The 27,317-nt window shown below is 35.9% G+C and overlaps 2 protein-coding genes across 2 annotated transcripts in view; one reads left to right on the top strand and one right to left on the bottom strand.

Annotated features, from left to right (window-relative positions):
* Nucleotides 1-18,840, bottom strand: part of LOC136418060 (carboxypeptidase N subunit 2-like) — a 39,041-nt gene extending 20,201 nt beyond the window's left edge. The window contains exon 1 of the mRNA XM_066403977.1: nucleotides 18,543-18,840. The gene's annotated coding sequence lies outside the window, so the exon portion shown is untranslated. The remainder of the gene's footprint in view (nucleotides 1-18,542) is intronic.
* LOC136418078 (uncharacterized) lies at nucleotides 2,979-14,958 on the top strand. The gene is made up of 3 exons (XM_066403998.1): nucleotides 2,979-3,068; nucleotides 11,036-11,334; nucleotides 14,555-14,958. The coding sequence occupies exons 2-3, from the start codon at nucleotides 11,105-11,107 to the stop codon at nucleotides 14,805-14,807; spliced, it is 483 nt and encodes a 160-aa protein (XP_066260095.1). The 5' UTR covers nucleotides 2,979-3,068; nucleotides 11,036-11,104; the 3' UTR covers nucleotides 14,808-14,958.
* Nucleotides 18,841-27,317: the final 8,477 nt, after the last annotated feature.

Consider the following 27,317-nt stretch of genomic DNA (forward strand, 5'->3'; position numbering starts at 1 on the left):
CCAACTCGTAAGGTTAGAACGCAACTAGCAGCACGAAAATATATTTCCAACATTCAAGGAAACAAAGTGGCTTTGTGTAGCCAGTTTAAAAAACACAACACTGATTTGAGGCTAAAGAGAAACCGTCGACCTCAAGCACATTTAATTTGCACGGTTCAGTGACGTACCTTCAGTAATTTCTTCATGTTATAGATGTCCGGTTTTCATCCTCAGCAATATAGCTCTGTCATGTTTCTAGCTATTGCTTATAATTAACAAAACATCAGTTTCAAAAAATGTCAATTTTTGAAAAGGAGCTAATTTTAATTCGGTCATGTCAAAGAACACACAAGACCAAAAAAGGATTCTATCACGTGGAAAAAATGCAGGTTGAGTAATTAAAAAAATTACTCTTCATGACGACTCGCTTTTTTGGAACACCTTGTAGGGTTTTCACTAAGTTTAAAATTTACCTGCATTAGCCACGTATTTGGTTTTTATATGAAATTACAAACTCATAGGAGTCTGAGGGGCTATTAAATGGACACCCTATATATCATAAATTCAAGAATTGTATATTTATCCACCAAGATGTCAAGAATTTTATTAAAGAATAAAAAATGTTCAAAACTGACTAAATAATATTCGTATATACATATAAATTTCAAGGAGGAATTTAATGCAAAACTCGGGAACTCTAATCTCATCTCATTATTGAAACGGAATGGTTAAATATTCAGTTATAACGTCTTCATTTATTACTTGACTGAGTCGTTGGAGATCACTTTTCGCACGATCTCGTTTTCACTGACTATTCAACGTTAAATGTTAACCCGAATGAATACGGGATAATTAAGTACACGAGTGGAAAATTTCAAGAATATATTCCGTTTTAATTAAAATTAATTATTGCCTGTAACTGTAAAGGTTTCAATTTGACTCGATTGTAGACTGCTATCAGGAGGGCAATGGCGCACTTACACATTTCCTTTTTTATAAATAAATATAACTGTCCTAGCCTAAGCCCTTGGTATTGTGGCACATGACAGCTAATCAATCTAACTGGGTCGTCTATAGAAAGTTTAGTTCCTAAAAGGGAATTTGCCCCACAAAATATGCCTGGGTCCTTTTTGAGGGAATCTTTACAAGCGAATTTTAAATTAACGTTTTGCAAGTTGAAAGGAATTAATTGCTTTAATTGTATTTATTTAACTTTACGTCCAGAAAGCCCGATTAATTAATTAGGGCTTAACTTTATATTCCGAATGATATATGGGTCGGGAAATTGTGTAAGTGGCTCATCTTTTTGTTCCAGTTTTGAAGTAGTAATACCGGAACAAAAGTTCTATTTTCGGTCATTAGGTTTTCCGTTCGTTTGAATTTCCCAAACAAATTACTCGAGACGATCCAAATGCCAGGAAACAAATTACAATGGGAATAGAATTTTCAGCAAAATTCCCTTTATAACGCCTTCAAAAATGAGAACGTATATATAGAAATATTAAAATTAATTATTAATTCGTGGCCCAGGGGCCGGAATCCCGAATTAATACAATTAGAGCAATTAGATCCTTTCAACTCAGCAGTGAGACGAAACGAAGAATAATGTAAAGTATTTCCAGTTAAGCTCTTTCAGTTTTAGGTCTTGGCGTATATAACCGAAATGTTTTTAGCAAAATAATGTGAAATTTATGCCTCTCTTTTAAAACGCATTTGCACGACAAGGACAAAGTGGGGCCTCATTTGCCTGGTTGCACAGGCACGAGGACATAGAAACATAGTCGACATTATACTAGGTATTGGAGGTTTTAATAAAATATCTAAAATCGAAAAATAGTCCAAAAACAGCGGCAGACACATAGCTAGGCAGATGCGCCACTGACTGTAAAATCGTTTCCTGCAATGAATAAATCTGAATTTGAAATCTGAAATGAAAAAAAGCCAATAAATACGAGGGAATAGAGAATATAATTTTCAAGTAGAAAACAGGAATAACAAAAAAAATCAGGGTGGTACCGGGACGGCTTAAAAAATTCTAGAAAAATGTCGTTACCTTCCGGTGAAAATTGCGAAAAATCGTCACGGCTCTGAGAAAATTGGATAATCATAATTTACAGTTTGATGCTAAATGAGCATCATGCAGAAATATTTAAAAAATTCAAAAGGATAAAAATTATTAATTTTTAAAACAATTTAGTAAGCCAATCGCATGGGTACTGTCAGCAGATCCAGGCCCACCTGAATTCCCTTTCCAAGGCTCAGTTACCCGTAGCCCCACCACTGTGTGATAAGTTATTTTTAAAGCAAAGTTTTACTAATCTTTGCCAGGTGTGTGAAATAGCGTACAAACCGTAATTAAAAGTAAAATTAACGAGTGTCAAATATCGATCAATTAAAAGTGTACGCGACGGATAAAACCTGATTACGATGGGTCATTAATAATCCCCTCAAAGCTCCTATTTGGTAGTGTTACTGGACAATTGGCTGGTGTTCCATAGGGCAAATAATGAGTCAGCAATAGAGATACACAATAATTCCTTCGTTAGGTGTCAGAACCATATATAATCATAATCACCCAGGGCGTAAATTGGATAATTTGCGACGGTTTGTTACTATCTGATACAGTGATGCATCGGTGTAGTCCAGTAGTTTGCTCGTTTATCATCTGCTAACTAAATTGAAATTTTTGCTTAATTGGTATCAGTTGCGCGAAACACTAAAAGCACCAATAAGTTAAGTATGATGACCTGCAGACAGGTAAAATCTGCTCGACCAATAACAATATGCAAGAGATGCGAAATTTGAAGAAGAGTTTCGGCCAAGAAATCTGACTCTGTGCATTCTCAAACATCCCCTAGAGGAAACTACATAATGGTTGTTCTTTTTGCTCGTTTGCAGATTTAATTAATAGTCCCGCTTTACAAATGGAATTTTCCAGCCAATTTGCCCTATAATTTTCTAAATTAGCTTATTTACGTTTTCCATTTACTTCAAACACGGTGTAATTAGCTAACAGTCGACTATACTGCCAGGCTCCATTGTGTTAGTTCGGTGCGGGATGTGGTGTTGCTTTGCAAGCATGGCATAAGGTAAGAACTTGAAAGAGTTTAACACAAATAATTACCTTAAACTCGGTTTTAAATTATCTAGAAAATTGCGGTGTTTTATTTCAGCGGAAGCCAACCTTGGATGTCGCAAATGGTTAGTAAATTTCTTCCACGTCAGCAACCACTGTTTTGCGACCGATTTCAATCCCTCTTTCTTACTGATAAAGTAGTGCAAACACTGAGAGATCAACTGAAAACTTTCAGTCGTTATAATGCCAAGAAAAAAACCTAAAGTTTCAGGGTAAATTTTTAGATAGCGCCAGCCAATTGAAGCTCGTAACGCAGAACATAAAACTTTCTAGCCACCATTATGTCAAGGAATACTTTCAAAATCTTCGAATTCATGAAGTAGTTCTATTGAATCTGCAAATCTTTTGTACACTGTTTGAAGTATCATACATCATCAGAAGTCGGTGGCCTCTATGCGAAAATTTTGAGGGCTCTATACATTATTGAAAGTATCACTTAACAAAATTGTATCATATGAAACATAAACTTTGAATATGGCTAGTTTTATCCCTGTTTGTTCAATAGCCAACAATGACCTAAATGTTCAATCCGAAACCCGGTTTGCGGCTATTGTAAGTAATTATATTAGCATAGGACTGCTATGTATAGTTGAGGTGTATAATTTAGAAAGCAAGCAAATTGGCCTACTGTAAATAATTTGTGACTATTGGAACTCAAATAGAACATGAAACATTACAAATTAGAATGGGCCAGTGAATGAAATGGCGTTGAATAATACATTACCTAAACGTTTATATAATACTACTTTTTTAAACAAATTGATTTTTCCTTGAAAACTTCCATTTTCCCCAGTATATGAGGCTATTTTCGTCCGAGATAAGCTAGTCGCTCTGTACTCGGAATAAAAGTAATCAGACAGAGTTCACATAAACTCGGACGTAAGAACATTTTTCGATGTAAACCGAGTCGAAAACACACTAAACAAAATTGCTTTTCCTGGAAAGCACAACAGCCCTTGAAACGGATTTGAGATCAAACGATGCAAAATCTGGCAGATCGTGAAGTCGGGCTCTTACGTAGGAAAACGAGGTTTTCTTTCGGCAAGGAAACATGCATATAATTTTTCTTTGCCCGAATTGTGGCGGTTTTACCTGCTCGGAAAGTTAATTTTATGCCGGAAGGATTCGTCTTTTACAATGGCTCTGAGATATGAAAGGAAACTTCTCAATGTCATTATGTAGCTACATGATGTTCTCGCACTCGATATAAGAGCGTGAATGGTATTGTGTATTTAAACATTGTTTACCTGTTTATCACGCAACAGTCAATAGACCCCCCTTTTATAGAGAAAAGGAAGTGAAATGTGGCGAGCAAAGCCTCGATTCACTTCACCTCTCAGTTATGAAATTTCAGAAGACTGAGCATCAAGGAAAGTGAATAAGAGGAACCTCGAATAACAGCAAGTTAATCCAGTTTCATTGGATATCTCGTGTTAAATATGGTTTGAGATGGTCTTTGTTTTTCAAACTTCCCCTGATTGACAAGGGTTAATTACCACAATAAACCCATTCTTATCAGCCGAGGATATACATCATCTCAACATTTGTGTGTGTCACTTTTGCCGTGGCTCAGAAACAGTAGTAGGGCGACGACGGAAGTATAATATTAATCTCCTGACTTTCCTGCGAATGTTTCGTCTCTCCACGGGGATATTAACTCAAGGAAACACGTGTCAAAACAATGCTGCGTAACAGACACAATTTAATAAATTCCGAAACGCACGGAGGAGACAAAAGATAATTGTTTCCCCAGCAAATCGACTGATCGGCGGAAAATTGGATCGCTAAAGTGGGAAACTAACGTGCTTGGCAATTTCCCGTTAATATATTAACGGGTTTGCATTCATTTAAATAGAAACCGGCGAAAAACGGGGCCCTGTGTAGCGCTTTTGTTGTATAACACAATGGACATTGAAAGCGTATTGTTTCTCTTACAGCGCCCCTTTTGTAATCAAAAGAGGACCAAAACTCTTGTGTCACCAATCGATAATCTTTGACCAAAATTGAATCCAATCTTTCTCGAGTTCACTAGAATATCCGTTAAAGAAAGGGCTTTCCCCACTTTGTCAAGAAACAATCGAGAGTTCCTTTTCTGTTTGATGGTGACAGCCCGCTACAGATAAAACGTGATAGAAATTGTCAGTCACCATAATGTCAAGAAGTATTTTATTAAATTTCCGAGATCCTTAGCAAACATTATTTGTCGTTATTGATGCGTTCACAGCGCACAATTTCAAGTTAACAGGAAGCAAGATAATCATGTCAAAGCCTCCATTAAACAATGTTCAAAACAAGTTTCTGCAATGATCCTTGCATGACTCGAAAACTGCCAAAGATGAGCGTAGAGATTTCTACGGGCAAATTAACACTAACGAGTATCAAATTCAAAAATCACATAACATACAAAGAGATGTGTCAAGCGCTAAGATTTGCTACTTTGAACTGAAGGGATTGATTGAAGGTATATTGGGCAATTTTGGAAGTACTGACGGGAAAGAACGGCGACTGCGGTCTGTGCTTCCCCCGTCGAAGGTCGATGAAGTACTGCAAGAGGCTTATGAAGAGATCGATGGTGGGAATTAATAAATCATTAATACATTTTTTGTAACTAATAAACTTCGAGTCGGAAGTATTCCGAAAGGTGTGCGCTCTCATGCAATTTCAGAAGACCCGAACAATGCCTTCGCACCTCAAATCCGACGGCATGGCAGAAATGTTCGACAGGACCCCGGAAAATTATTTTCGAATAGCAAGGCTGATGCACCCAGTTGTTCCTAATGGCTTACCGAACCGCAGTGAAAAAGCAGTGTTAAGTGATTTAATATGCCGCCCTTATATTTACTTCCTCTCCATGTAATGTATTTTAATTAAGCTCCCCAGCTTACCATCACAACAAACAAAAAGTAGAAACTTTTGTCCGACCCAGGAGGAAAGTTTGCGCCCGAGCATCAACTAGTTCGAAATGCATCCTCTCCTCTCTTCACTACTGACGTAATATTAAAATTGTTTATCAGACAAGATAAATTGCAGTTCCTTAAGTTCTCTTATAGGAAAATATCAGGCTGGTGATTTCCATTTACGAAGTTAAATTGGGGTGTGTGTAATGCAACGTTCAGCCCGCAATGATCTCGATTCCGATATCGAATTTTGTCGTTCCAAGTAGATCAGCGAAAAATCTCGGTTATGCAGTATTGTGCCGGATTTATAATAATATGTAAATGTGTGCCTCGAATTTAACAATATTGATATTTAATTTGCGTCATTGAGCCGCTTTGTTTATTGAAATAGGTTTCGGGAAATGGTTCATTAGCATAGACAGCGAAATTCAAAATATTATACCTAATTTTGCCATTTATTGAGCATACAGATAATGCTATATTTTAATAACGAAATTATTTTTAAAGCACGCCCATGAATTCCAATCGTGGTAATGTAAGATTTACACAAAAATTACAGAAAAATATAATCCATACGGGAAAATGCCATTATTAATGAACATTTCCTGTTTCTATTGGACGATATAATTGAATGATTTTCAGGAATACTAATTAAAACCGAATTACCAATGAGGAGCTCCATATTTTATGAAACAGACATTTAATTAATATCAGTGATTGTGTCTAACTCCGAGTGCAAACCCGCCATATTTAATATCTGTAAGGACAATCCTTCCAAGGCAAAGTTTCCGGGCGAGTACATAATACCCGTTTTTCCAGGAAACTCAATGAAAACTTCCCAAATATAAAAATGTTTGTTTTGAAATCCGTGAACTCGACAACTTGTAACTTTTTAAATTCGCCCAAGTGGAAACTTCGCAGCTTAACCTCGCTTCGATGGTGTTTTTCTTTACAGTTAAGTCATATCCGTTGTGAGAAGGGAATTAAAGACGTACTCAATGTATTTTTAAGGGAAATGAAGAGAGTGAACATAGAAGAATTACTAAACATCATGAAATTTCAAGGAATTCTAGGATGCAAATTTAAAGCAGTGTTAGTTTCATTTAAATTTACTCTTGCAGAAGGTTTATTTGGATTGTAGCTTAACGAAGGAAAATTCTGCTAACTCTTAATATTTCCTTCAAAAAGGAGACATTTCCCGGGAAGAACTGTCTCTCGACGATCCTTAAAAATCATTCAAAGTTCTATGATTCGGTTCTGTGCTTAGAAAAACGCATGATCATCGTGAAACACGTTGGAGCCTGGAAAATAAACTTTTATGCAAATTCAGTCCGTCAATCTTATTATTACCTGAAGCACTATTTTTACAATTTATGGGAGCTTTAAGAGCAAATGTTGGCAAAATTTCGTCAAGAAATTCCTTTTATCTTCGTTCAGAGAACTTTTCCAAATTTCATTTTCTTGAACTTGAATGCTCTCAAATCAAGTTTGATACTTTACTGCATATTGTCTGATGCATCCATCACTTTTATGATTTTTTCAAAGAACTTGTTGCATCTTTACTATTTTGTAAACGAATTAGTGCCAGGATTCATAACAAGCAGCGACGAACGAGACGGCTATTTCGATCCCTTCAAAAACGTAAATCAATTTTCTTATGAGAATATCTGCAGCCCTAGATCGACAAAAGCTGCCTAAAAAAGACAGTGACAAGACATCGATTTTAACCATCACCAATTTTCCAAAAATTATTAATTACCCCTTAGAAATGTTAATTAAAATAATGAAATGATCCTACGCCGTGCATATCAGCGAGATAACTCTATTATATCCCTACTATTTTGAATATAAATTAGGGCCGGGACTCAACAACAGGCAGAGGCATGCGAAGCATCTAACCACCTGAACTCGAACACTCCTCAAAGACTAACAAATTCTAAAAAATCATCGATGGAAAATGGGCGATAATCAAACAACTCCAAACACACTATTAAAGAAATTTGGCATTCTGGAACGAAGTTGTCAATAGTTTTTCATTGTTGCTATACGTGAGCAGGCAATTGTTTTGAGCAGCTACGATCGAAATGTCACTTCTCATTCCGCCAGTTTTTCATCGACTATTGAAGTTGTCTATGTCAAAAATGTCCCGTTTCCACCCTCAAAATCATTATGCTATGCTGAACCCCTTATTTTCTAGTGTTGCCCCAAATGAGTAGTAAACGTTCCCCTTTAAAATATATTCGCGTGGCATTTAATTAAGAAAGACGTGCTAAAGGAGTTATTTGAAAGAGGTTGATGAGCACGTTTACTCAATTAACGTGGGGGTTAAAGGAGAGCGTAGGCATACGAATGGAATTTGGGGCCGCCAAGTGTGTTAAATCGAATCAGGCTTGTCTTGAAGGGACATGGTTATTATTTTAATCAAGAGGAAAAATTTCCTTGAAAGCAAATAGGTGCAAGTCCCCGATTTTAAAAATAACTATCCCGGAAAATTTGCGGTGAAAAAGAGACAGGCGCTTCAAATTCTATTTGACTCGTGTTAGCAAAGTTCCTTTGTAGCCGTTTTTGTAAAATCGTTCCGGATCTAGGCGAAAGGCTACGATGAAAGGCTTTCATGGTTTCGTCCTCTAATAAGTTCGAGTGAAGTTGCGAAATTGTTTCAGGCACATTGAAAAGAAAGAGGCCCACCATAGAAAAAAAAGTTGTCGTTATATCAGTTGGAATGATTCAAATATTTGAGAATATTCAGACCGTCCTACAGAGTGATTGAGGGCAAGAGTTCATTTAATTGCTTATTAAATTGAATATTCCAATTACCGCAATACATTTCCGCCTCAAAAACGTCAAAGGAAAAACTTAATGCTTTCAAAGTCCTTTTTTCTGAAAAACAGATTGGCAGATCCAGGACCCTAAAGGCTGTCATAAACACTCCGCTTTGATGTTGGTCGTCGCAAAAATTTCCTGCGTTCGTCTGCCCATTTTTAACTTCGATACTATCGGAAACGTGTGTCGACAGAAAGGCCTTCGCTCTACCCGTTGCTATGTATTTTCGATTATTGAAAAAGGGATCCATTAGAAAAATTGATGGCCGATGAATCGGGCTTAGAGTTCCTCCGATGATGAGCGAGTTGAAGTGGTAACTTTATTAGGAACCTGCGGTATTTTCAATTTCATGAAGGGCTTTATCGAGCCCTTCTAATATTGCAATGATATTGACGGTATTGCATCGGCGTTATTGCGAAATTCCCAGGGGAATAATAAAGACCCTGGAGGCTCAAGATTTTCGTAATTAGGTCGACTGATGATGAAAAAGATTTAAATGAGAAATGTTCAGGAAATGTAAGAACTGCGGCACTTTTGAATCATCAGTTATCCTTTAGACGGATTTAAATAAGATCTGCTTTCGTGTTCGCTAAACCTCATCTCAAGTAAAATTTATGCGAATGTTGATAAAATCATTATTCTTATCGCACTTTACAAAAACAAGCTCATTCGACTAGAATATTTCCCCCTTTTCGCGTCTTCCAATCGTAAATATCTCCATCAGATAAAATATTCTCCATTTTATAACCATCAGAATTCAAAATATTCTCGGGCGGAAAGAACGGGAAAAGAGGAACAAAAACGAGCTTAGCAATTAACATCAGTGAAGGCAGTGTTTATGACAGGCTTCGGAATATTGAAATCTCCCAGAGGTTGGGAGGAAAAAATACGATCTTTCAGTTTCGTCTTTGTCGGCATATTTTATCCATTCCGAAGCAGCTAATCAATTTTCGAGTGTTAATAATTCGAGGTAAAGTGAAAAATCATAAAAGTTTCTTTCTAATAAAATTATTTTTATCGAAGACGGAGTTAAGCGAATAGTAAAACTGACAGGCACACAATTGAACAGTTTATTTTATGGAGGAAATGAGAGAAACACGTTTGACAAATATTCGCTAAGGGGCCGTGGTTCGTTGCTTTCAGAATTCTGCAAAGTTTGAAACAAAAACGTAACTAGAATTTTTTAGTAAAAGTTACTACTTCGTTCTGTTATCAAGAAAAAGTGCTTAAAGTTCTAAATACTCTGATAGGTGGCGTCAGCCTGTAAAAAGCATCAGAAACTGCAAGAATTTTCCACCAATATGTCAAGAAATATTTTTTATTGCACTTTTCTCTTGCAGGAACTTAAATAAAGGCAAAATTCCCAAATAAAATTAAAATTTTTATAATTCAAGGCCTCGAGATGACCTAAATTTCCAAAACTGTAAAGGCAAAAATCGCAGAAAATTTTGACTAAGCTCGGAAAAAAGCTCTGATTAGGTAATTTCATGCAGAGACCTAGAGCTACAACATAACCTAGCGGAGAAGTGAGGAGATGCAGCACACGGTGGTTGAAATTTTTGGAAATTGAAGTAGGGGTAAAATTTGAGAATATTTTGATTTTTCCGCTTTAGCCCTCGATAGTGCATCAAACTCAAGTTTTTCAAAAAAAATATCTAATGAGGCAAAAAAGTTAAAAAGTGAAAAAATAGAGATTTAAATAAGCAGGGCAACTACAATAATGAGAAAGGTTTAAGAACATGTTGGGTTTTTCTTTTTCACCTAACTCTGAGAGCTTTCTTTTCTATCTTGATAACTGTGCACTGGATATGTTCCAATGTGTTTGTATCAATCAAAATCAGTGGCGCTCAACACACCTCGCTCCCCGAACATATCGGGCGAGGCTCTATTTTAAATTTGCCAGGGTAAAGAGCAAAACAAACCTTTTCAGGGAACCCTTTATCCGGATTTGCCTTTATTGTCCTTTTCTAATCTAAATTAGTTTAATATCTTTTAATTCACACCAAGAGCGTGGCAAAGTGAGCAAATGAATGTTATCAAAGCCATTCAAATGCAATTGGCCTACAAAGATAGTCACTTTCATTAACATAAGTATCGCATTTACTAATACGTTGATACCGAAGAAATTCCCGGGAATATCAAGACCTATTTAAGACTCAACGTCCTAATCAGCTCAACAATTTTGTGTTTTATTTTTAAGCGAGAGCGTGCTTTGCAAGTGAAACTCTACAAATTTAATCGAGTTCTGTTCGAAATTACCCATCCAGACATGGAATTTACAATTTTTATCCTGGCAGTGTTCCTGCTAGCTAATGATAGTTTCGGCCTCGAGACTAACGAAGCCATTAAAACCCAAATAAAAGTACTTGATCCAAGGGACGAGTCGGAGAAATTACAATTCGTTAAAACAAGAAGTGGGGTGGAATCTAAAGTGGGAAATACAGAAGAACGTATTGCTGCAGACAACGGTTATGGCAATCCAGGGGATTTGATCTACAGGTAGGTAATGATTTATATTATGGATCCTTTCAAGTCGACTTTCTTTGGAATTATCATTTCATATTTAGCTTGAGCAAAAACCACAATATTAAAACTTGCCGGGAATCCTCATAAATTCAATGCGAAAGAAGTTAACAGGGCTTAACTAAGTTGCGGTGTTAATAAAGAATGGTTGCAGTTACATTTAGTTTGGACAGAGGTTAAAAGGAGCCGGGCAGAGGTTTTTCCATCGCAACACAACTTTTAAATATTACAATGATGCAGAAAAACATGAATTATAAGTGAATTTTAACCAACATTTTTCCAGAACCAATTCCAAAAACTTAATTAGTTTTCATGGCTGCCGGCAAAAGATAAGAGTACAGGGATGAAAAATCGAAAACGCCAGACCTAAAAGGTTTTTCCGGTGAGGACTTTATCATAACAAAAGCGTAAGAACGGCCAAAAAAATGTCATTATTTATTTATCCTTATGAAGGCCCTAAGGGCCCGGACAAGGGTCTGCTAAATGGCTCGTTGTCTCAATAATTTTCAAGCGACATTATGAGTGTACGATCAATAGATATGTCGTTTAAGTCGTTTATGGAAATGGAGATATTTGTATGAAGGAAAACTAAAAATCCTGTCTCGTACCTACGAGTCACCGAAATAAAACGAAATTGGGATCGCTTTTGCATGGAAAAAACCGCCGCAGATGGAGTCAAATATTTCTTGCAAAGGTTTCAAAAGGCATTACGTTTTGTATTCAGACTGTGTCAACGCGTGTTCCGAATACATTTACTAAAACGTGGAAACTCAGCGGCATTTATTTGATATAGACACGTCGAATGAAGGCTGATATGTGGGATCAATGCGGCAAGGAAGTTGTTTTGCGTAATTTCTGGAGTAAGTTCATGAGTAATGCGGGAAATTTATAAAGCTTAGAGGGCATTCATGAAGCGTTAATTGTTTATTTTTCTCGACAAAATACTGCATTTGTAAACAAAGCTGGAAACAATATGATAATACGATTTCTTGATAGAATGGTGGTTTCACTTTTTTAACTTAACTATGTCGGGTGGTGCCATCTATCAAATGGTAACATAACTATAGATTTTTTTTCTTGACAAGTGGGGAAAAGTGGATTCTTCCCGAAACCTTTCTCAACAAATCTTCACATTTCAACCCTCTTGGCAATTGGTTCATGTTGAAAATAAATGCTAATTTTGGTGCTCATATAGAATATTTAGAACCATACTTGAGAGAAAATAGACGACGAAACTCTAGTTTCCAGAGTCATTAAAAAAAAGTCGGGGGTAAAAGAAAAACTTCAAATTTCATCCCTGCAGGCCTCTGGTTTGTCTCAAAATTGAAGGCCAATTTTGGATCGATGCAGGATATTTCAAGCTACACTCGAGCATGCTTCGAGAAGTAAAATGCGAGTCTAAATTGCGCCCCGTGATGTTACGAGAATTTTTCAAAATCGAATAAAATTCAAATTGAATTTTCCATTTTCTAAGAATCGTCAGATTTGAACTTTGATTCTCACTGCTTCAAATTTAAATTGAGCGGCAATATTAATGTTTATACAAGGTAATTGAGGACGGCTTTCAATGTAAATGGAGAACTAAATCGTAACTTTAGTTATTCTAAAATGTTGGTAGGAATAAAACTGATTTTTCAAATCTTTTACGATTCACTCTAGTATATTCAAATCGGCACCGCACAAGAACATTAGCTTATCTAGAAGATATTTGTTATTAAAACCGATAAACCACTCACTGGTATTGCTTTCTATTATATTAATGATTTTTTTTCGACGACTAATTTCTGAAATTTAATTTTCCTCACTATATAAATCGACTCGGCAGACACTCTGTGTAGCTCTTTTACTACAATAAAGCTATAGATGATGACGGTCGAGCTAACTACGAAGAGAGACGCTTAAGGTTACTTCCGTAATTAAAACGGTTACAACATTTTTCCTACGCCATGTCAAAAAAACCAGACTAATTTGAATTACTTTTAATAAATCAATGGACGTTGTCACATCCGTTTTCAATTAGGCTGTAAATGACATCTTACTACTCAAGAAGAAAAACGCTTCTCATAAAAGACAGGGGATCGGTATCTTTAATAAACGTAATTTCGTTCCTCGGCTAGTTAAACTCGGAGGAAGGAAAGGTGCCACAGGAGAAAATTAAGCGAAGTAATTAGCTAATTAAAAGTAAGCAATATAATTCCTTCTTCTCATAGAAACCCACGACTATCACGGAAAATATAATTTTCCTTCGTATTTACTTCGTTTAATAATTTTTTAAATAATTTTTATAATTACAATTAAATGGTACTTGAGAAAAAACATTGGTTTCATTGAAGAACTAAATTGCAACTCCAGTTGTTTCCAGAGTTTTCTCATACTGAGTTACCTACCTAGTTGCACCCTACTGGATTACCTGAAAATTAAGCAGAGATTTTGAGGCTTATAGGGGACATTTGAGTTCATCCTTTAAGGTAACTAAGCAACCGAATTACAACTCTAATAGTTTCCAGAATTTTTCAAAATCAATTGATATAAAAATTAACTCTTCTGACTTTTTGTGCACCTTCCATGTTCAATCCTCTATCCCTTTGGTATAAATAAAAATTGGGTGCCAATTTTTATACTCATAGTGGGTATTTGACGCCCTTCTTCTCGAATTCAACATCAAACGCCTCTGTTCCAGTAATAGATAAATTAAAAAAGAAGAAAACAGTTTTTGGCACCATTGATCTTTTATATATCTTTATTTCTTGACAAATTGGCGAGATAACCTTTAATATAAGTTCTCCGACCTGTCGTTTAAGGTGTAGATTCGGATAAATTCGGATTTCTTCCGTATCAAATCTGGCCGCAAAAGAGTGGTTTGGAGTTAATAAATAAAGGGCATTGTCTCTTGCAGCCCTGGCCTGGCTACATTGAATTTCTTTGAGTTCCGGCTTAATTTTTCAAGTAAAAGAAAGGCCTAATTACCGTTTTGACGCGCGGCCCACCATAAGTGAGAACAAAAGAAAGGTTAAAAATAAATTAACTCCCCAGACAGATTTTTAACCACCCACGCTGTCGCTGATTCTCTATTGTGTTTCCAGGGAGAAATTTATTGCCAATATTCCGGGCGTAGCGAAAATAACTCACACTAGTCCGGCAGCCCTTTCATTCCATTCATTCGCCTATAAATTGCTCAAATTCAATTTCATTCCAGATACAGAGAATCAAACGACGTCCTACAAATCAGAGAAGTTATTGTCCTGCCGGAAATAAGTTCGGATATACAAGAGGTTCAGTGGTATGCGGTCACGCCAGCCCGCAGGATTACGTCGGTGAGAGTGCTAAATTTCGGTAGGGAAAGGGCCTACACCCTCAGAATAGATGTGGCGGGAAATGAGGCTCAAGCTATTTTGAGAATCCCTCCCAACTACGATCCGAGAATTATGATTGAAGCCTATGGATTTTGACACCCGGAGATGACGAGATTCCTGTTAACACCTCTCCAAAATAATTGATAAATATACAATTTCCTTTTGGTTCCCTACTGAGATATTAACAAATTTTCCCCTTCCTGCAAGTATATTTTCTTAGGTGCTCAAAATTGGTTTATATACACCACTATTTTTTTAAATTTGAAAATGTTGCTGTTGAAACTACTTAGGGCAACAATTTTTCAAGATTTTCTTTTTCTATCATATTTTTCTTTTTCCAAACGTTCTCCATTGCTCCATCAGTATGCCTCTGTTTCTTTAAAAAAACAAACTTGTCATTGTGCAATATATACCCTACATCTGATAGATTTTAAAATATAAGATTCATTAGAATAGAACGTCTTCTTGAAGAGCTACAAAATTTACCTTCGTTCAGGAGGATTCATTCTTCCTCAACTCCACTCAATCAGGAAATTTTGTTAAATATGCCCAATATCTTGGCAGAAAAGTCGAATGACTCAACTCGAAACTAATACCTTAAGAACTTGGGATTTTCACAAATTCCCAAATTCAAAAAGAGTTAATCAAATGTAACTTATTTAATTAGCAAGAAAGTTGTAAAAGAGTAATTAGCAGAAGAGACTTCGCCGAGAGAAGGTGAAAGGGTTGTTATTTTTCTCCTTCAGGGTTGGGGCGGTCTTGTTTTAGGGTAATCAGCCTGGAAAAGGATCTCTTAAGCAGCGGCATTAACTTCTCGCCATCAGGACTTTGTTTGGAAGCTTATAAATTGGATGAAGGCCCCGATAAGAAAGTTTGAGGCTGATGAAACAATGTTAGTTTTAGAGCTCCAATAAAAGGAAATCCGTGACAGAAAGTAATATATAAAATGCTTAAGTCATTTTCGCATTGTTCACACAATTTGATAGAATTTGTTGATAATAGAGTAATTTTAGTAAATAAACTGACATGCAATAGCACAATTAGTCTTTCCTATTGTTCGCACCTTTCGAGGTACATTTGGAAAAGTTTTAATCGTTGCCTAACAAGTCATTCTAAATGGAAAAAAGTACTGATACTACAGTGACGGATCTAGGGATAAGTAAGCCTTAAAATACAGCACCGAAATGCCTAGCTGTAATCCGCCACTAACTTTCTCAAAATCAGTAAATCATAAAAAAGACGATTTTTATAAAGTACGTAAGATAATTACATGAATTTTGCTTAAAAGAACCCTATCTGACTATCAGTGGTGGATCTACCCATAGGTTCATCCCTGTACGTAGTATAAAATTGTCTAATTATATATTCGACACTCACTTTACCAGCATTGAAAAAATCATAAAAAGAGAGAATATTAATGATATTCAACACAAAATATTAACTCATAACGTTAAAATATAAGGTAAGAAAAGAGCAAGAAAAAATTATATTCACCATAATATCAAGAAGGTTTGATGTAATAAAAAAATTTAATTTATCATTTTTTAAATATTTACCTATCCTAAATTGGTCGATTTAAATGAAAATGAAATAAATAACAAACCAGAACAGCACTGGAACATACATTCCTATATGCAAAATGTACAGGATAGAGACTGTGTTCTGCATATATTAAGTTCGTAACAATCAATCAAAAGAAGCTTTTCATTACAATAAAGCAGCATTTTTAACTTGTTTTTTAACCAACTTCACCCCCATATACATCATTAAACAAAACGTGAAAGTTTTCCTTAGCCGGCAAAATTTTCTGCTAAATCACAAGGTTCATAAATCATAGGCAATTAGCAAAGGCATTTCATTTTTCCTATTTCACTGTTAATGGAATTTTGAATGAGTCTTAATTATATTTCACCTCGTGCATATTTAATAATGTCACTTTTGATTTGGAAACAATTCAAATATACTGCATTTTTAGCGCTCTCTGTTAATATTGAATTAGGGTACATGTAATAATAACGCCGCAGACCCGAGTTTGCGGTATTATAATAATTAAGTTTTTCCGAGTTTAAGCTCTTTGGAAAAGTTTGTAAACCTTTCACGCAACCCCCTAAAAGTTTACTCTTTGAGAGGCCTAATTTGCATGACGGAGCACGCAAGTTTAAAGTCTGTAAATAACCAAATTCTTGAAGTCAAATTTTGCGGCTTGTCGATAATTGCCTTAAATAATTGTTGGTAAAGTCCCCTAATAAAACATTATTCGGAAATGTTAAAAAATTATACTCAACGAATGCTAATTTCGAGGATCAGCAGAAAACAAGTACACATTTTAGCAAACGATGCCAGGCACTGCTTGACGGAACGTAAACGGATTTGAATAATGCATAACAAATTAGGGATTTGTTTCCAAATACGGGAATTTGAAAATTGGTTATTTTTGTTAATCCCCAAGGACCTAATATTCCATCGTGCCATGCTAATTTTAAGCCGCCACTTTCAAGTTCTACTTATCCACCCCTGACATCAAGGTTTGAAAGGTTTAGGAGGGTTTACGTCCTTTTAAAATGTTTAATCTGAGAAATTTCACGTTTAAAATTACTAATAAAAATCCCATTTTAAAACTGGTACCTCAAAAAAATCTTAAAGAATCACGTCTGATTGCCTGTGCACAAATGTAAGCTCAGTCTGGTATACGAGGACGGATTCACAAATTGTATCGCAATTTAGGGCTTATTATTTGAACCGTTAACTGGGATTTTAAAATAAGCGAAATCGTGTCAAATCTTCGTTTTGTCCGAGTTCCTTGGGTTTCATCTATTCGACTTTTTCCAATGTTTCGTCGGGAAAATGCACTACATGCGAACGTGCGAAACAGCTCTTGTACTGTGTGGATATATGGCAGTCCCGCTGAGTGTTGTGTGCGACAAAATTATATTCATATTGAAGTAAATGAAGTGCTATAAGTATTAATTAACTTCATGAATTTCCATGAATATTAATTTTATGGCTCAATTATTTTTCGTTACAGTTGCGCCTATGTGTGCAGTCACTAACGATTTAGCGACGGTTCTAAGGATGCTTTATTTCATATTTTTTGCGCAACTTTTTAACACTTATAAAGCACATTCATGACTCTCATGATGAAAAAAATCGATAAATGGCAAAGTGCACTCTTACTAGAAAATTCAATTTTCCGAAACTTCCTCGTTCAATTAGGTCAAGCAAAACAAAGCTCACCGAAACTGCAACGTTAAATGACATTTAATATAGGAATTTATTCCGAAACATCCCTCTTAATCCCTCTGTGAGCCATCCATAATCTACCAGGGCAATTTGCTGTCATCCATCTGGGAGGTAAATTCCGGACCGCAGTCGTAGGTCGCGTCAGACGAGGGCTGCGGACAATGACAAACTAGTCCACAAAAGTATTATTTATTGTGTGAGACAATATTTCCTAATTTACAAAACCCATTTACTTGGGTCCCAATTCAATAATTAGACTAATTATTGCTTTCGTTCCTACAATGATCCTTTTCGCCGGGGACTGAAATAAGCTTAACAAAATACGAGCGGTGACAAATATTAATTATTATTCCGACAGGATTTTGTGAGATGGAACAATATAATTGTGAAACCATTAAATTCGACAGAAGCATCTTTCCTATTTTCATTCCACTCCTGATTAATTCGAATTTGAATATTTGATACGCATATATTTGCTGCCTTCATTTATCATCGCAAATGGAACTTGAATGGAATGAGCATTTCCAGTGCACGTCTACATGTTTCTACTACTTACATCATTAATTTATTGGTTTTATTTCTTTAAAGTACCTTAGTAGGTTATTCCAAACAAAGCAGGGCGAATTGGTCCATACACTCTACGTTTTTTGGGCATATTCACACGTCACAATAATTATTATTGTTAGTCTTTTATACATCATACACTGAAAAAACATTTTTTTGGGGACGGAACTTGCACAAACAAATAAGCAACTTAGTCATTTTCAATCAGGACCATTGCTAAATGTTCCATTTTGCATCGAAATAGGGCAGTTTTTGCATCATCGAAACTTCGGGGGTTGCTCGCGTCTATTTGGGGGGTGAATTTTGACAGAATCCCAACCTTGACACAGGCCCGCGCGGAACTGAAATCCAGAGAAATGGTCTATTTGGAGCGCAAATTGTGAAACTTTTACGGCGCATCGTGCACATGCGTCTTCAAGTTTTACTTAATATTAGATTTCTTATTTTAAAAGTCTAATGTAAAAGTTGGGATTTAGTTGTAAAGTGCTGTTAGCAAGATGAACGACAACTTTAATTAGCTATTTTCATGCGAACTTTAAGAAATTTTAATAGTTATGGCGTGAAAACTGGTCATATTTTACGATAATTGAGGTTTGCATTATTACTTCTGATGGGGTTTGCGCTGATTTATACGTGTTTAAAGCAGGAATATGCAGTGATTTTAACTGTGAATACATTACTCTATATACGGTCATATTCGCCGTTAAATTGTCAACAATCCATTTCTTCGTGTTCGGTAAAGGAGTGATTTTGTGTGAAAGTTTTTGATAACATTTTTTCGACAAATTTACTACAATGTCAAAAGTTTGACAATTATTATTGTGCATGTACCGACGGAACCAAAGATAACTTGTCATTATCTCTAGTTGTCGTCACACCAATATATCATACCTTTTTTTTTAGAAAGAATAAATTCTTGATATTCTGGTGAAACCACCCTCTACGACAATTTTTTTGACAGTTATGCAATTCGATTTTAGTCAATTACCAAACTTATTTAGATACTTTGAGTCGACACCTTCAACACTAATTTTTCCTACTTGGTTATAGTTATTGTAATTATATTGAAAGTGCCTAAGTTAAGTTTTCTTTCGAACGCCCTCTATATCATGGTTCACAAGTTGATTCTAAAAGTATAGCTTCTGGACAAGTTTGCCATCACCAAATTGTCAAGAAACCATCGATAAGTTCTTGACATATGGCGAAGGAAATTAATATTGTAAAATGAAGCATTTATGGTAAGTTTTATGTGATATTATTTAGTAATGCAGATGCTTCACTGGCAAAAACAACTTTTAGTCTAATTCAATTCCAGTAAATCTCTTCCGCATAAACTCATCTTTCCCTTAACGGCAGCGTAACTTTTACTTTTTTCACAGAGACGGCCCATGATTAAAGTCGCACTTAATTGAGTGTGACGTTTCGATCTGCATAACCCAAAAAGGTCCTAATGTACTTCTAATGGCATGCGACAGCAAGTCAATTTGAATAACAATATAGGAAAATCGAACAAAGAAGCTGTTTTGGACATGCAATGCAGAATACATTTTTTGGAGATTTAAATTACTATGGAGATTTCGGAAGCGATGGCATTTCGGGCCTAAATTGACTTGTCAATCATTGGAAAATGGATGGAGGTATTAATGAAGTTCACCTTAAAATCGATTATTTTGAGTACATGTTTAACATTTTAATAAACACAGGACAACACAAAAGATTTAACTTTCATAAAATTCAATTCGCACCGAGTCAGTTCCTCTGATTAAAATCCAGACACGGTCTGCAAATCCGAATCTTATCCCTCTGATTTAGTTCCTGTCCTGTTCAGTCCTCTAAGTTTACTTGATAAGAACACATCCTCGGAGCCCTGTGAGGGTGTAAATTAACTTGTCGGTCCCAGCAAATAATATTAGACTTCCTGATACAAATTTATTTCCTTGCTCGGAAATGGATTGGATGATCAAGATAAAAGTCCTTCAAGTATTAAAAAACTTAAAATATAAAGGGCGATTATTGAAATCTCACAGGTGTGTCTAGAATAAGTTCATTTGTTACCTGTTTTCAGGCACATGTTTAATGGTAAACAGCAAATGGCTCAATCAACGCCCTACGTTTACAGTTCGCCGCCTACTGCGAGGTTGGTTTTTAATGATCACCGGTTATAACAATTGAACCCTTTTGAAGAGGGTTGGGACTCGCTTATCTCACTGAATTGTCTAGCCGAAACGAATTGTCATGAATTTTATCTACACGCACAAAATGCGGCAGAATTGCCTGCCAAGTGGCATCTATTTACCATTCCGGAATAATAATTAGGCCTTTGTATACGAGTAATTTCCTGCCACTTTCCTGCTATCTACCCGCATATCGTATGTGATTTAAGGGTTGTTATAGGTGTAAACTGTGTAGTGGCGGATATACAGGGATTCTCGAGAAAGGCGAAGCCGCATTTTCGGAATACCAACATGGAAAAATAAGCTACGTGGTGTAATCTCTTAATTGCGTGGTTTATAAGAATAACTTCCCTTGCCGGTAAGTTTCTCAAAACGAGGAAAAACAGCTAATTAGAGAAGGCGTTGAAGCTCCCCTTCTCCCGCTATCTGGAACATTATGCATATAAACAAGAAACGCTTGGCCCCCCAAGTTATCAACGAGTTAGTTGTTTGGCCGGGTTATTCCGGAATGCCAAAGGGACAAATTGTGCCGTAATTACTACACGTGAATGTATTCTAGTTTTTGGGCGTATAATCGTACAACGCAATTTGAAACGTGCCCCAAACTCTAAAGTTTGTTAATTTATTTATACAGGATCCGGAGAACAATCTCTGCAAAGTAGAATGTAGATTAATGGTAGTCATAAACAGAGGTCTCGTGTGACGCGATGAGACCTATGTATGTACCTACAACGTTTTGCCAATACGGTGAAAATTCAAACGCACACTCTTTGACATCGTTAGTTTATACGAAATAAACTTATTTTCAATAAAATATCGTTATTATGGTGTTTTCGGGAAGCCTTTGCAAAACGGGCAAAGCATATTTTAGTGAGGACATGACATGGCCACGGCTCCGTGAAAATAAATGCGCCTATAAATTCAAAGTGGTTAACGATAAATCGCCCTCTAAGTCCTTTTTAACATACTTTTCCCATATTGACTTTGTAAATAGGCGCTGGATGCATGCCAAATGTAAACGCCATTGTTAAAATGCAGAAAGGGTGAAATGTAAGTCATTCACTTGATTTCATAATATTTCGTTTTTTCCAAGGTTAATTGTCCACTCACCAGTGGCCTTCACCATATTGTCAAGGCTTTCTATGAGTTATCGAACTTAAAAATTTGACAAAAGTGTTCAATTTTTTTACTGATTTATAAGAAGTCATTAAAAACCGTAGGCAGTGAATCAGAAACCTCGAGGGTGGATTGAGCATCTGCAGTTTGCCATTAAACTTTTGACGAATAAATAACTCCTGGTGGATGTATCCAAGACATGCCTCTGATATGTTTGCCCCTATTTGAGGGTTTTTTAATGATCACCCTGTATCACACATGCACAGTAGTAAATTTTAAAATTATTATGATGAATGTGAATTCGCAGTTCATTCATTGCCTTAAAAGCGTATTTGATTTGGAACTGGAGAGGCAAAAATGAAATACCAAAATTAGCAAATGGGCAAATGCGTATCACTATCGCACATTCAGGAAATTTTATAAATGAAAATTTACTCGCAGATATTTCCGTCTCCCAAACTGCCCAAATTTTCTTTTGGAAATTAAGCAAAAGCATCAACAAAAGTAAACTAAATGACTGATGGAAGAACATTAAAAACATCCTTGTCTGGTTTGTTTTTAGGAATGTTATAAGTTATTGTATAGACTTGAAAGTTAATTTGATTTTTATTTAATAGTGTAAAAATTCACCGAAAATTTATCATTGATCGATTGATTACCCTTCACCAAAATGTGAAGAAGTTTTAAAAATCTTTCACGTCAAGGTGATGAACTAACTACATGACTCGCAATTTTATTAAGTTTGCCCCTTTATTCGCATAGATTTTCCATTCAGTGTGTCTCCAGTAAGCACTTTTATCGGATAACTAGAGGTCTGCGATTATTTTGGCTTCAATTGGTTGACCTGTCTGAGTGAGCTATATTTTCATGATTACGATATCTCCTACTTCGAACTTTGAGGCAGTATACTTCTTTTGGTCATAGTAATTTATATATGTATTTCTCTTCTCCTTTCTGGATGTTAGCCTTAACTCTCTCCGACGGGTGAGCCAACGAGACCAATATGGCTTTTCTGTATCGGTCGCTCATAAATCTTCGATATATTTAGTAGTCCCGGCCCTCAAGTTACAGTCCTGCAAAGTAACCGGCGTTCTCGCTAATCGTGGAATTTCACTAAGGTGGTTTTCGATAAAGACGAATTCTTCATCCAAAACATAACTATATTAAGTCTTCCTCCTCTGCGGTTTGCTCGTCTTTCTAGAAAATAGCCATCAGACTCATCAGTTTTTCATCACTCTTTTCGAACGTGAAAATTTTCCTTCCTTTTGGAAGTATGACAAACATCGGAATTTCCTTTACATAAATATTTTCCATGAGACCCTCGTCACTACTATAGATTCTTCCACAGGAGCTCTGTTCAGACTAATAGAACTAGATATATACAGTGTATATATAATTTTCATTTTTAACTTTTTTAGCGTCTTTTACAGTTGTCGAGGAAAGTTATCTGGTCATCTCTCGTTTATCACCAATAAATAAAAATACATGTCGCGGGTTTGTCGAATATTTTCCCTCCATTTCTTCTTAAACGTTCATTTTCTTTTGTGAGCTTGCCACTAAATTTTCGTCATTTTTATAAATGGTATAATAGAAATTTCCTTCACCAAAGCATCAGGAATTTTTTTTGTCCTACATCTTGACAATTTGGCAAGGACATTCATATATCGAGTTCTAATAGGACAGTTTTTTTTTTGCTAATTGATTTCCTTGTCATGATATATTTCTAGGTACTTATATGTATTTTGGGCTCATTTATTAACAATAAACAAATTTAAAAAAACAATAGTACATTAATTTTCCAATAAGTTTTCATGTTATACATTTTCTACAAGATTATTGGCCATATTGCGTGCCATCAACCTATAACAAAATTGATTATTCAATGACGATCTTAACATGGCATTAGCAAACTGTTTAGGTTATTCCCAAGGTTATATTAGTCTGCGAACTTTCAAACTCCCAATTCCACATTCCCTGGAGACCTCAGGGATTAATTCTAACCTGAAGCTATAATTCAGTTTGCAAAGAAACTATATGCGAGCCTGATTAAGATCCTCTGCGGATTCGCGAAACCGAGATACGCAATTTTAAAGCATGTATAGTATGTGATGTTTGCGGTTTAAAGCAGGGAAAGTTTCCTCATAATTTAATATTATTAACAGGAAATCAATGGTTTCTTAACACGTTGAGGGGCAGTGCCGTTGTGGCAGTAATTTGAAATTATTATCGCGGGACTCCTACTGCTACTGCAGTATAGTGGAAAGTTCTTGTAACTTCTGGTACGGCAGTTCTGTTCCTTGTCTAAATATAAGGCCTCTCACTAACACCGTTCCACGGTAATGCATTATTACTTGGGGCACCGTCCTAATTATAGTGGAACTAGCGCGTTAGGGGGCCAATAAGTTTAGTCGCATGGCGAACTTTTCCATAACCACATATCCAGTCAAAATTTGAAACGAATTAGGTTACACGATTTGAGAATATTAGAATCTATTTTGAGTGTATTATGTATGATTGATGCATACATGATTTATTTTGAATATTTTAGAATTTTTCACTGTCCATCAACGTGTTAAATTCGGCAGGTAACTCGCTCTAATCGGTGCTTTCTAGTATGTTACTGCTCCATGGCTTCTTCTCTAATATATCTTTGCAAGCGGTAACTGTATGGGATTTTAAATGGGAAATCAATGTATTGCCAATAACGGGCATAAATCTGGAACAAGGCATATCCTCAATATTATCAATATAAGTTTCGAGGTAAGTACACCCTTCATACATACGCGCAGGAGGTTAGGAATATTACTCCAAATTAGGGCGTCAGGGGTAAAATCTAGTTCCTGAAATTCAGGCTTCGTCAATCATCACGTCAATCATGGTTGTTTAATAGGTATAATATACCAGGTGTTCAGGCGAACCTTGGATATAGGAGATTAACTTGGGAAATCGATTTTTATTTTTTTGCGCCTGCACGGATTATACAATGAAAAACTTTTATATGGAGCTTATAGTATTCAAGACCGACCATCATTCCGAAAACTTTTCAATCTTCTAATTAGAGCCGTTTTGGCTCAAAACGCCTCCAAATTAAAAAAATTTAAATGTCCCGCATAACCGTTCAAGGCCACGATTGGCCAGAATCAATGTCAGAATTAAACAAATGCAAAGCTACCTACAACATAAGGGTAGAAACTTCGCGTCAAGTGAATTTTCTCGTTTTGTAATTTGTAAGCAATTTTTAACTTATTTACGAGTTAATTCAGTGAAAAATCAATGGAAAACCTGAAGATAATTTTCAAGTGATCTGTTTTGATGGCCCCACGGTAAATAAACAAGTTTCTTATTCTTACCTATAATAATATTACGATGACATAACCTATATCTTTTTTCTCACTGACGGTTACGCGGATCTTTCAGATTTTTGAAATTTAAGGACGGTGTGAGCCAAAACGATTCTAATTAGAGTAAAAATTACGGAATGATGGCCGATCTAGATTACTATGACCTCCATATTAAAGTTTTTCAATTGAATAATCCGTCCAGGCGCAAAAAAATAAATACCGGTTTCCCATGTTAATCCCCTATGTCCAGCATTCACCTAGGCACTCGGTATATTTAATGAGAATGACGTGTACAAGTTTCACTTAAAAAGAGCTTCTCTGAATGCGATTATTTCCGAATCCATTTCTTGCGGCTTAAAGAGCATTTTTCCTATCGATTTGATGTCCTTTCGGACATGTCAAGCTCGTGACCAACCCCCGACAAAAAATTATCCATTAGTCCAGATTTCGCCAGATAAAAGTACTCGGAGAAACCCAATATTATTTGTCAAATGCTGGGACAGGCAGGTTAATTGAGTCTTTCATGAGACTCCCTTAAAGGGACATGACTTCCGAAATGCGTTCTCCTTATCAGTTCTCAGTTTGGACACCGTACGACTAAATTATGTCGCGGGTTAATCTGTTGTTTTCCCACTATAGTTGACTCCTTTTTTGATGGAATGTAAAAACCTCGCTAAAGAACTTTTTATTTCAACAAGTTTAATTGCAAGATAAAACGGAAACAAGCGATGGCTTGTCATTAAGATCCAAGACTAATGAGTTTAAACAGCCTTTTGCGTCTTTCAAGTTCGAGTAAAAAATATACTCATTAACCCAGTTAAATGTATCCCGGGAAATCCAATATTATTTTGTTAAACCCTTAGGATAGACAGATTAACTGACCCTTACTTTCGAGGACCCCGGGCATCTTCTTATCCGATCTAAAGCAAAGATATTCAACAAGAAGAAGATTTAAGACCTGAAAGTTTTGAGAGCCATTAGGAATTTCGCCTCTTTTTAATTCGGTTTCGACAACAAAAAAAGACGTTTTAATCACATTTCACCGGCGAATTTTCAAAATTGCGCGAACATTTTATTTATTCGAGGATGATAATTGAGGGAAAAGTAAATATGTTGTACCTGAAGGAATAAGCGCATGCAGTTGTAAAATTTTTAATTCAAAATTGGAAAGGCAAATAAGCGCGAAAATATTGTATAGGGCGTCTTTTTCGGCATGCCATCCTCATTCAGAATCAGTTTAACTGCAGAGTTGGAGCGGAGGAAAAGTGGATGTAAACACGGTGGCTAACGAACAAAAATGTAGTGTAAAACCGGGCAAAAATGTTTCAGAGGAAAGAAGTTGTCATGGTAAAGGGGATGATTGTGGTTCACAGAGATTCAAAGCACTTTAAGCTTTCACTTTAACATTGCAACATACCATCAATACTGTCAACATAAGACTTCATGCAAATTTCAAACTTAAAAAATATTAAAATTAATCTATAGAACTGCTGGCACTATCTGTCTTTCAGTGTACCTACTGAGGCTTGATCTAAACCCCCACATTACAGGTTTTCATAAATTGGTCATACTCTATTTCCTTTAATCGTAAACTGTTGTTAAAATCAAAAATGATTTCTTCGTGTAAACTAACGCAAATAACTATTGATTAATTCCAACTCCATATTTGATTTGATTTAATGAACTACATATTGATTTACAGTAAACAGAGAACTGTGTCCGCCGTAATGTTGAGCCTATTTCTAAAAGATGGCTCCCTCTTCGAAAATAATTTGCATTTAAATTTATGGTAGGCCTACGTTGGATGATATCAGCCAGATGCTGAGAAAAATCTATCAAGATTTGTGCTAATTCACATGGCGATTTCCCAAAATTTTAAATTATGATAGTTATACAAAGTTGATGCAATTGTTTTGTTCTAAATAAATTGCCTCAAAATAGTTTAAAAATGAGTTTCATGTAGCATTCTTGTCGGGCACATTTTCACACTATTATAGGCCCATAAAGACAACTGAGAATTGCAGGAAACTGCCTTGAAATAAATACAGTAAACATTCATCAAATGGTACTGTTCTGCTATTTTTAACATCTAGCAAATATTTTGAATAAAAATGAGATCATTTTTCGCTCTTATATGCAGTTCTAACCCCAAACTTTTCGGTTGTTTTCCA

Source organism: Euwallacea similis, chromosome 32, assembly GCF_039881205.1.
Source record: "Euwallacea similis isolate ESF13 chromosome 32, ESF131.1, whole genome shotgun sequence".
NCBI lineage: Eukaryota > Metazoa > Arthropoda > Insecta > Coleoptera > Curculionidae > Euwallacea > Euwallacea similis.